At 28.9% G+C, this 12,458-nt stretch overlaps 1 protein-coding gene across 1 annotated transcript; it reads left to right on the forward strand.

The window, feature by feature from the left end:
• The first annotated feature begins 3,980 nt into the window (after positions 1 to 3,980).
• Positions 3,981 to 4,479, forward strand: LOC122724681 (cyclin-dependent protein kinase inhibitor SMR4). Its single transcript, XM_043960398.1, has one exon. It carries the CDS (start codon positions 4,188 to 4,190, stop codon positions 4,410 to 4,412), a length of 225 nt encoding a protein of 74 aa, XP_043816333.1. The 5' UTR covers positions 3,981 to 4,187; the 3' UTR covers positions 4,413 to 4,479.
• The last annotated feature ends 7,979 nt before the right edge of the window (positions 4,480 to 12,458 follow it).

Raw genomic sequence — 12,458 nt, forward strand, 5'->3', positions numbered from 1 at the left:
TATTTTTTAAATATAATTTTCAGCAAAACAGTTACTGTTAACTCATAATATTTAGATAAGAATTGCCTAATTTTTAAATATAATTTTTAGCAGAATCGTTACCGTTGATTCATAATATTTAGATAAGAATTACCTATTTTTTAAATATAATTTTCAACAGAAAGGTTACAGTTGCTAATTAAGATAGCTATAATTAAAATATGATTCAAGCTATATTAATTAATATAATTAATGTAACTTAATATTAAAATATATTAAATATATACAATTGTGATTAAACCACTCTCAACTCTTATTATATTTCATTTTGAAGGAGGCTAAAACGGTTCAGGTGGCATGACAGAGAGACTCGCTGTACAATAATGGGTTGAAATATTTATTTTTCATTACTTGGCAACCAGGTGACTTAGGATGAATAACTGTTAACACAGATATTAGAGTGAATTCTCATAATAGAGATTGTACTCGTATTTTCAGGGACCATTTCGATCGCTGGCTTGACGGTTTTACACTTGTTTTTGTGGTAGATGTGATCATTTGGAAACGAAGTTGTGGGGGATTTACATTGCTTTAAGGTTGGTTTGGGAAAGAGGGCGGAAGAAGATTGAATTACAATCTAATTATGCAGCTAGTGTGGTTTTAGCTCAAGGATAAGGTCAATGAGCTTTCAGAATTATTAATTTATTAAAGAACACCAATAGGCTTTTGCAGTAAGGTTGGAAAGTGGAAGTTAAAAAAATTTTTAGAGAAGCTAATAGTATTACGGATCATTTTGCAATATTAGCAATGGCAAGAGAGGCTAAACTTGTGTGGTTGGATAATCCAGACTGTGAGACTGGTTTACTGCTAAATGCAGATTGTATTAAAGTTGTTTAGTCTAAATTAATTCAATTGAGAATTTTTCTTCCTATATATATATATAAAAATATATTAAATTTAAATTTTAATAATTCGTGTCAATTATTCAAATATTCTATATAACTTCAAATAAAGTGGTAGAATATTAATCACAATATAATAGGTTACATATCAGAATATTATATATAAAATTTCATATTCTATCTTATTTAAGATTTGATATTCTATTTTATTTAGAATTCTATATCATATTAAAACTCTATATAATACACTAAATTACTTAAGTATTAGAGAGTATACAGATCCATATCCGAAAAATTATAATATAAACAACATTAATAATTATACATTATTACACCATAAAATTATCTAATCATTATAAAAAAGCATAAAATAAAATAAAATAAAGAGGGATTATAGGGTTATACATGGACTTATTCAACGTAAATTCTCCTTCTGCTTGATCAAGCCCTGATTCTTGCATGCACTCATCAATCGAGCTAGTTATAGTGGCAGCAATTGGGCTTGCTTGTGATGGGCATTCTTGGGTCTCTTCTGCTGTTTGATGGGTTGTAGCCTGTGAATTCTTGGGCTTCTTCAATGGTGGGTTGATGAGACGAGGTTGGTCCATTACAAAATATGGGTAAGCAAAGTGTAAATGGAATCCTTCACAGGTGATAATGAGTGTGTCTTCTTCCTCTCTGCATCTTTCAACCTGCTTTTTTGCACTGCATTTTGGGTTTGTCCACTTGTAATAGCTCGTCTCCGACAAAATAATGTTTGTGTTGAATTTTTTATAGGCATCTGAATGTATTTACATTCATTTAATAAAATATTATTAATTTAAATTTAAATATATATATATAAATTTCTTTAAGGTGTTTTGGTATATATTTCACCATTTAATGCAAGTATCTAAAGTATATTTTTCATATTACAAGAAGAATTCACTTTTTTTTAATAAGGGAAGTACTATGTTCATATATTTTTAAAATATCCTATAATCTTTGGCTTACTTACACTAAAACAAATTTATTTATAGTTATTATACCATATTATAAAATAAATATATCAGTTGAGGAGATTAATTAAGTTAAAATTCATTCATTCAATTAATCTAAATTCGCAGGTTTATTATTAAGCAAAACACTTTCTTCTAAATTTTTAAAAATATTCTATATTCAGTGTTCAAAACTCAATATTTTTAGCTTTAGGAGAAAGGATCCGTGCTATCTCATTTAACGTGTCGAAATTTTAATATAATATTAAATATTTTAGGTGATGAAAATTATTGGTTTGAAATATTTTTAATGAAAAATATTTTTTTAAATTAATATACTTCTATTTTTTAGGTATGATTTAAAAAATAAAAAAATAGTATAATTAAAATCTTTAAATTTTAATAAAAGTTATTTTCTTTAAAAGTAATTTAATTTTTTTACATATTAAAAAGTATGAAAAATATATTTTTTTAAATATTTTCCAGCAAAATATTTTGTTTGAAACAAAATATTAACACTTTGAGAATCTCATTTTGTGGAAAATATTAAGTAACAAAATTTTTCTTAAATATTTTACTCAATTCAATTTAAGGAAGCTATGGTCATTCCTACTCCAATGAGAGAGTTTCTCAACTACGAAGCCACGTTATTTTCTCTACTCCTCTTATGCCTTTTTTTTATTTTTATTTTTATTTTTTTTCCACTTACCAGTAATTTTATGGTGAATAAATAAGAAAATGTAGCTCAAATTAATTTGAAAATTCTATATGATTTTTAATTATAATAACTCTAAAATAATTGCTAAATTATTTTTTTCAAATAACTTTTTTAATATTATATAAAATAACTTTTTATCGTAATTTCCAGGTTTCTTAGTGTCAAATCTTTTATTTTTAAACTTTTTTATTTTGACTTTTTAATTGTAGTAGCGCGCGCTGTCTTTTGTTAGTATGAGCAGTGCGAACTTGAGTTTTTTTCACTAATTTCTTTTAAGTTAAATTGCTTTTCAATTTATAGTCATTGATGTCTTAATTAAATTTGATGCGTAGGGACTTGTAGCTCGATGGTAACTACAATTTCGGTGCTGAACACAAATGCAAAATGGTGTTTCAAGAAAAAAGAGTATGATATTTTTTTAAAAAATAATAATAATATGATTTAACTGATTCCAAGTTTGATATCCAAATTAATCATAAATAAATTAAAGTTTCTGATTACCATATATAAAAAATGCCATTGGTACTAGTAAATCTGTGAAGCAAAATAATAATAATAAAAAATTATTATTATTATTATTATTATTATTATTATTATTATTGTTAATAGCGATAATAATTATAGCTCTGTTAGTGGAACCAGTAGCGATAATTCATACTTTTCTCAGAGATTGCTTTAATTTTTTTTTTGTTAGGCAGCTGCGTCGAATTAGTGTGCCAATCTTAGCTCGGATTAGTAGCTTAGTTTGTAGATACTGTTTATTAAAATAGAGTTTGCAGTAGTTTTTTAGCTGTTATTTTGCTAATAACAAATCCAAGAGCCTCTTTAGCACTATGATTTTTGGATCTGCACTCCGAGGAAGTCCAACCCTTATAGTGAGTTGAACCGAAATGGTTGAGGCCCTCCATGTGAAGTCCAACCCTCATTAGACTAATAAAATATTTAATAGACGAATCATTAAACTTAAAAACTTTAATTTTTTATAAGGTGGCGATAGAGTTCTAAAAGCAACGTGCATCTATTTTAAATCGGCATTATTTATGATTGATATTAAAACGGTATCTGATTGTCTTTGAATCTTATTCTTAATTAATAAAAATACTATTAATAAATATTTTTGCAGTTAAATTAATAAAAAAATGTTTTAATTTCAACATAAAATTTTAAAAATTTACTAATTAATTTTAATAAATCTCCAAAAAACCATAATAATTTTTTTCACAATTTATTTTAGGCATTTTGCCAATCAGCTACACCATTTATTTGAAATAAAAACGTGTTTATCAAGTGGGACCAATACGCGAGCACCGACTAAAGAAATGCAGAGGCAACGTGTTCCACGTACAACCACACGTAGATTTTTAAGCGCAGTAATTAACTGCCACGTCATCACTTCTAGTTGTCGGTCTACTGCGCACACGCATTACCACCGCCAACCCCACCGCACGATCCTATAATGGAGTCGAAAGCTGCTCCAAATCTTCATCACATCTTCCGTTCCCACTAAAATTCCCTCCGTTCTATCCTATTTTTCAAATCTTCAAACCCTTACATAATTCCTCTTTAGCCTTTCTTTTTAGATGATTCAATTCAAAACTCTTGCTTCTGGAAATGGAGATAGACGAGAGATTCGAGATCCGGGATGGTGTGGAAGAATGCACGACTCCGAAGAGTGATGAATATCGAATACCAGCACCGGCTGTTTGTCCGCCACCTCCGAGGAAGAAATCTGTGGTGGGGAAAATGCGAGAGCCACCTAAAAAAGGGTATTTTCAATCGCCTGATCTTGATCTTCTGCTTTCCATGCCGCCTCGGCGGCGACAAGCTTGGGTTTAGTCTCTTAACGTGTGTAATCTTGTTTACGGTGTGCATTAATTAAACAGCCTGTATAGAAATTGTTATTTTTTTTTTTTGGGATTTATTATTTAGTTGTTTTTGTATTTTTAAATTTTTTTTAATTAAATAGTTTTTTATTTTTTTTATTATAAATAAATAGAAAATGATAGAAAATTTTTTTAAATTTTAAAAATAAAATTTAATTTAATTTTATCTTTAAATAAAATTTTTTATTTAGCTTTTATATATTATTATTAATAAGTTAATTTTTATATTTATAGAAATTTATTAAAATATTTTTATTTTATTTTAAATTTATTAAAATATTTTTATTTTTCTTTTATTTTTTTATAATAAAATAATTATTTTTAAAAAAAAGGAAAATGAAGATAATAATGAAAAAGAAAATGAAGATGATGATAAAGGAAAAGATAAAAAAAAAAATTGAAGAGAAATAAAAAAAAAAGAGAAGAAGATGGTGATAATAAAAAAGATGAAGCAGAAGAATTTTTCTTTTTATTTTAAAAAAAGAAAAGAAAAAAATTTAAAAAGAAAAAAAAGAAGAATAGAAGACGGAGGAGAAAAAAATAAAAAGAAGGGAGGAGGTAATTTAATTTTTTTATTATATTTTTATCGATAAAAATAAATAAAAAATTATTTTATTGATCGAGAAAAAGAATTAAAAAATAAAATATAAGAATTGATTTATTAATAATGAAAATATTTAAAAATTAAATTATAAATGGTTTTTTAAAATTATTATTTAATTTTTATAATATAAAATATTATATTCATTAATTAATTTTTTAATTTTAAAAAATATATTAAAATATTTTTAATATTTTAAAAAAATTATTATGTTTTTTTATTAATTTTAATCATTAAATATTATAAAAAATTTTAAAATATTTTAATATAAAAAAAGTAATTAATAAAATTTTAAAAATTAATTAATTAATTTTTTAAAATTATAAAAATTAAATATTAAAATATTTAATAGTAAAATTAAGGAAAAAAATAAATAATAATTTTTTTAAAATATTAAAAATATTTTAATATATTTTTTAAAATACAAAAATTAATTAATTTATTTATTTATACTAACTAAATAATAATTTTTTTTTTTTAAAGTGATGGTATTTTGTTGGACTTATGCATTTCTATTTACACCGATGAGACTAATTAAAGAAAAAAATTATGTCTGAATTGAAAGTGATATTTAATTAATTTCTTCTGTGGTAGATTTAAAACTAAAAATCTTAAAATTATAGCCTTCCTTTCAAAAATGGATTTACCAGAAAAAAAAAAATTAAAATACATTTTTATAAAATCATGATTCTACTTTTTTTTAGAAATAATTCATTAATTAAAAAATTAAATTATTTCATTTTAATATTAATAATAAATTAATTAATTAAATTGAAAATTATGGATTTCTCGATTCCAAGGATAAAATTTATGCTTTATTTTTTTTTTTTGTGAAAAAAAAAATTCAGGTGGAGATTTTTTAATTTTTGTAATGTTTAAAGTATTGAAAAAATTAATTAATGAAAGTATTGTTGATTAAAAAGAAAATAAAGTAGGATGAATTCGTATGATAGAAAAATTAAAAAAAAAATTATTTATTTGTTAATATTGCGTTTTTATTGTCACGTTGTTTTTTTTTTTTTTTTACAATTTTTATCAAATTATTATTAACAATTCCAAATTTTTTATTTTCAACAATCAAATTATTTTTGTAAATTCAGGTTCATTTAATTAATTTACAAAATATATTTTTATTTTATAATTACAAAAAAATTTACTATTTAATTCCTATTATATTAAAAAAATTCATTACTTAATTCTCCAATTTTAAAAAATATATTAAAATTTTTTTAAAAATTATAAAGTTAAGGGAAAATTACTTTTTAGTCCCTGAGATTTAACGTAATTAACACTTCTGTCCCTCTATTTTGGCGACCCAACACTTAAGTCCCTCACTTTCTCTTCCGTCCAAATTCGTAGTCCTTCCATCCAAAACAGCCGTTTGGTCAAAGAGTCAAAAGTGAGAGATAATAATTTTTTCCAGAAATACCCTTCTCTGAATGTGAAATTCCTTTTTGTTTTTCTCTTTCATGTTTTTTCAGTTGCATTTCTCCAGTTGCAGAAGAAGAAGAAAGTTGCAGAAGAAGAAGAAGAAAGTTGCAGAAGAAGAAGAAAAGGAAAAGGAAGAAGAAGAAAGAAGAAGTGTAAATGAAAATAATTTATAAATAAAATAATTTTATTTAAATTTCTAATCATATTAAAAAATTAATTTTAACAATAAATTATAAAATTAAATTTGGCTAGCGAGTCCATCTTCTACCTTGAGAAGATGCTCTCGCCGTTGCCCCTCTCACGCCGTACGCCCGATGATCGCCAAATGCTGCCGCCAGCCCGAGTTCCAGCAGTTCGTGCAACGATTGCTCCACCGTCGGCGCTACGAACCATCTCTGGCTGCCTTCATCGTCGATAGCTCACGAGAGGTTGCTTCGGTCTTCCTCAAATCGCCGATTCACACAGCAACTTCCTCCCCGGCGACGTCGAGGCTGCTAGGTTCATCCTGCTACCACTGTGTATGCCGTCCGTGCAATGTCGGTCGACAGCCCCTAAACCGGCGGATCGAGCAACGATTGCGCCTCTGTCGGCGCTGAGCCAACTCGGACCTCACCTTGTTGATGACAGCTCACGACGAAAGCCCAAACCGAGACCATCTCGATCTCGACCTCTACGAACGTGGGGACCGACGTGCTCCATGTCCATGTCGCGGCCGTTGCAGTCAGGCAAGTATCACCGGGCGAGCATGCTGCAGACAGATCAGTCATGCATCCGCTAGCGATCGGCACTCATTTTCGCCTCGAGTGGTCCACAAAGAAGGAAGAGGGTTAATTTTGTCAATTCACGTGTCCCAAACGGCTGTTTTGGACGGAAGGACTACGAATTTGGACGGAAGTGAAAGTGAGGGACTTAAGTGTTGGGTCGTCAAAATAGAGGGACAGAAGTGTTAATTACGTTAAACCTCAGGGACTAAAAAGTAATTTTCCCTAAAGTTAAATTAAATTGTTTATATTATTTATTATTTAAAATTAAAATAGATTCATATAAATTATTTTATTTTTATGAAATGTGTAAATTTTTATATAATATAATGAGATTTTTTAAATTGATATTGTTCTAAAATAATTTTTTATCTTATTTAAAATAATTTATTAGTTATAATTTTTTATTTAAAATTAATATATCAATTATCAATATAAAAAAATTTATCTCAAAGTTATTGTAATAGATTTATTTTAAAAAATTAGAATATTCAAGTAATAGTATTTCAAAAGGTTAAAAATTATATACGATGGTAATAAACAAAAATAATAATAACTTTAATTGGCAATAAAATGAAAAAATATAAAATTATAAAATTTATTATGTGAAAATTATAATTCATATATTTATAGAATAAAAATACGCCTTTACTTTTAAAAAAATGATTGATATTTATTTTATTTTTAGAAAAAAAATATTAAAAATAATGTTTGTTGTTGCAGTAAATAAATTTAGATATTTTTTAAGAAAATCTAGATTATTACTAATAGTGTAGTGTAATTATTTGATATTTAAATATATTAATATTTATGAAAATTTTAATTTGATATTAACAATATATTATTGTGAAATAAAATAAAATTATCGTATATTAAAAAAATTATATTATAATTTTACAGTATTTAAATATATAAATATATTTAATTTTTAGACTGGTTTAGTAAATAAATCAAACTTGAGTTTCATATTATTCGACTCGTTAAAACTCATGAGCTCATATCGTTTTCGAGTTCATGAGCAAACTTACGAATAAACTCATAATCAGTCTCATTAAACATGTTTAAATTAATATTATAAAAGAATTAAACTCAACTTTGCGTATACTTTCACAAGTCAATTTAAATTTTTAAAAATTTAGTTCTACATTATTTAATTACACTTTTAAAATTTATAGATATTTAGATCGTTAATACTTAAAGATTCATTTTTATAATGAGTTAATTTATATATATTTATATTTAACTAAAATTATTTAATTTTAAATTTATTAATTTTAAATTAAAATTTATTATATATATATAAATAAATTGAATTATTCATAAACTAAACTCATAAAATTAAAACTTATTATATATATAAATAAATTGAATTGTTCATAAATTATTCAAGATTAATTTTGATAAAAACTCAATTCGTCTAAATTTGAATTTATTAATATTCGGTTCGAATTCAAAATCAATAAAATTTAAACTCGGCTCAAACTTAAAAAATTTTTAATTAATCTCGATTCATTTACGCCCCCTAAAACTTAATTAATGATATTAGTGCTGTACACATCTATTAAAAAGAGCCATTGGCAAACAATCCTAAGTAGTGATGATCTTGGTCTTACCAAATTAAATTTCAAATAACTTATTTAATATCTACAACACCTTTTTAGTTTTATTGTTTACCATTTATAAAATAATTTATATATGAAAAAATTTTGCATAAAATGTTTTATTACTTATTTTTAATTATATTATTAAAAATAAATTTATATAATACAAATATTAATAGTTTTCATTAATTAATTTTCTTAAATGCTTTAAATATGAGATAATGTGGAAATTTAAATTTTGAATTAAAATTAATTTGAAAACTAAAAGTAGTTACTTTTAACTTGAAATTGGATTCACCTTTTTATTTAATTTACAAATGATTCATATTTATAAATAACTATAGATCATGTTTGTCAAAATAAATAAATTGAAATAGAATTTAGAGATGGGAAAAAAGATTACCAATGCAAATTGTTGGCAACTTGTGACCAACACATTCACCTTTTATCACAATGGAGTGTTATATCATTGCTAAGTTAATAAAAAAAAGCATAATTAGATTCATTCATTTACTAATGGAGTAGTGTGAGTTAGAAAAAGGAAAGTGGCTAAATGGTAAAAAAATTAAAAATTCATGCGACTAATCTCCAAAGAGATGACTTCTGATTAGGGGTGAGCAGAATCCGGTTCGAACCGAAAAAACCGACCGAACCGAACCGATTTGAAAATTTGGTTCGGTTTTTTATACATTTCGGTTCGGTTCGGTTTTAAATTTCAGAAATTTTGGTTATTTCGGTTCGGTTCGGTTTTGATCAGAAAAAAACCGAAAAAACCGAACCGAACCGATTAGGAATAATAATATGTTTTTTCAATAATATAGAGAAATTAAATTATATTAAAATTAAAATATTTTAATTAAATTTTAAAATACTAAAAATAAAGTGTAAAAAATTAAAAAAATATTAAAAATCGAAACCGATCAAACCGAACCGAATCGAACCGAATCAGACCGGTTCGGTTCGATTCGGTTTCTGACCAAAATCGGTTCGGTTCGGTTTTCATAAAATCTAAAATTTCGGTTTTCGGTTTATTCGGTTCGGTTCGGTTTTGAACCGAACCGACCGAATGCTCACCCCTACTTCTGATGCTATAACTCGCTTCTTATTTAACTAGATTTAGATTTTGAGTTTGAATTTTGAAAATGAAAATTTTTTAATAGATATGTTTGATGTGAATTTATATTAATCGACGTAATAGATTTTGAATATTATATTATATATGTCTAAATAATTCATAAAACTAATTTAGTTATGTATAACCCATGAATTTTATTGCATGATATTAAAGTTGTACTTAGGGCTGTGAGGCTATTTGAATTTGAACTAAAGCTAATGTAACAGCCCGGAAACCGAACTGCTACCGGCACTAGGATCCAGATCGACTTAAGGTCGCGGGACCCGTAGTAAGCCTGCTATACGTTCTGTGTACCTGTGACATCCCATACATGATCATACATTTTCTGTCAAACCATTAAAACTTTTCTTTTTCTCCAGGGTTTAACCTGTGCATGCACGATTTCTGGTCTATAAACTCATAATATTAAGCTTGGTTTTCTCATATACATCAATAAGAAAAGTAACATACATAAACTGATCATGTGTCTACATCAAGGGATTATAACTCTATAAGTCAAACACTAGTCTATACACTGTACACTATCTCTTTTTACAAGACATGTCCACACTAGCTATTACATAACTATTCTTCTTGCAAACCCTGCTGGACTCCCTCTGAACGCTGAACCTGCACAACTGGGGTTACGGGAGAGGGATGAGTTATACAAGCCCAATGAGCAGAACTATATAAACCATACGTTGAAAACATGATCTCATGGAATGCACTACATCACATCATCTCAGGGATAGACATGACCACCAAAAATCCCTACTCAAAGGATGCCTGGCCTAGCCAGGTCTTACAACCTCAATCTGCCTGGCCCGGCCAGGTCTTCCAAACTCTGCTCACCTGGCCCAGCCAGGTCTTACGATAATCTGCTGCCTGGCCTAGCCAGGTCTTACCTACAGAAGGCTGCCTGGCCCGGCCAGGTCTTACACAGAGCTAAGGCTATTGGAGTCGCCTTGGTCTATCCACAGCCTCATACACATCGTATTATGCAATGCGTCAACTTCGTGAAACTAATGCAAACATCCTACTATAATCTTATGACATATGCTCAAAGCAATTTAGTTCTGAAAAGAGAAGTTCCACTCACCTCTGGCTGACTCTAAACTAACTCTACAGGTTCTGAAACAGTGCTCACTGCTGCTCTCTGGGGTTCCTCTGGTCCGTACCTACACAGGTGGACTCATATGAGGGACCAACCTAACTCAAGAACATCTCTAAGAAACTCCCCAAAAACCCTCTAAACGATCCTCAAACACTCACATAAATCATGCAAAAGAAAGCTGGACAGGGCACTTTCGGCGGCAGGTTCGGCGGCCGAAACCCCTCTCCAGAGACGAAACTCATGCATGTTCGGCGGCACCTTCGGTAGCCGAAAGTCTCGTCCAGAGACGAAACTCAACCTTCGGCGGCACTTTCGGCGGCCGAACCTTGCCTCCAGAGACGAAAGTCCCAAGTTTCGGGGGCAAGCTTTGGCAGCCGAAACTGCCTCCACAAGGGGTTCGGCGGCCGAACCTTCCTTCGGCGGCCGAACCTGGTTTTGCCCGCTGGGCAGAACCCTGCTCTGTTTCATGCAAACCTTCCCCCAAACTTACCTAACATGCATATCAACTACTCCCAACTAGCACATACCATAAAACATGCATAAAGAGGTCCAAAACTAGCCTAAAACCTCAAACAAACACATCAAACACCACTTCACATGCTTGAACATACCCATCTCCCAAAAACCTCACCTAAACCTAATCATGCATACTACCCATCAAACTTCCATAAAATCTTTAAAAATCATCAAAGAAGTTCAGGATCCACCCTTACCTCCTTAAGAACTTGAGGATGAGTGATCCTAACGTGGAGATATGAAGAAAACCTCTTCCAAAGCTCCAAACTTCCAAACTTGCTATTTTTGCTCAAAACCTTCAACACACACCAAAACTCTTAAAACCCTTGAAAGATTTGGTGAAAAACATGAAAAACATGAAAGTCAACGTGGAAGAGGCTTGAACTCACCTCTGGCTGCAAGTGGAGGAGAAATATCCTCCTTCCACCGATCTTTGGCCCTTTTATAGGTGGCTGGCCAGACCACCTTCGGCAGCCGAACGTGAATCCGAAACCATGCAATGTTCGGCGGCCGAAAGTGACCTTCGGCGGCCGAAAGTGACCTTCGGCGGCCGAAAGTGACCTTCGGCGGCCGAACCTTTGCATTTCTCCCTTATTGCTTTTCTTTCAACACTCATTTCCTTTCACACTTGAAACCATTCAAAACGCTTAACACACACATGAAAACATAGGTCTTACCCTTCTCGAGGGTTCCGACACCCGAGATTCCACCAGACGATAGGAATTCCGAGGCCGGACTCGAGCCGGGTATTACAGCTAAATAGTTATATATATATATATATATATATATATATATATATATATATATATATATATATATAATATTAAGTTTAAACGAGAAAACCAATCCAAAATATTATAA

Source organism: Manihot esculenta, chromosome 9, assembly GCF_001659605.2.
Source record: "Manihot esculenta cultivar AM560-2 chromosome 9, M.esculenta_v8, whole genome shotgun sequence".
Taxonomy (NCBI): Eukaryota; Viridiplantae; Streptophyta; class Magnoliopsida; order Malpighiales; family Euphorbiaceae; genus Manihot; species Manihot esculenta.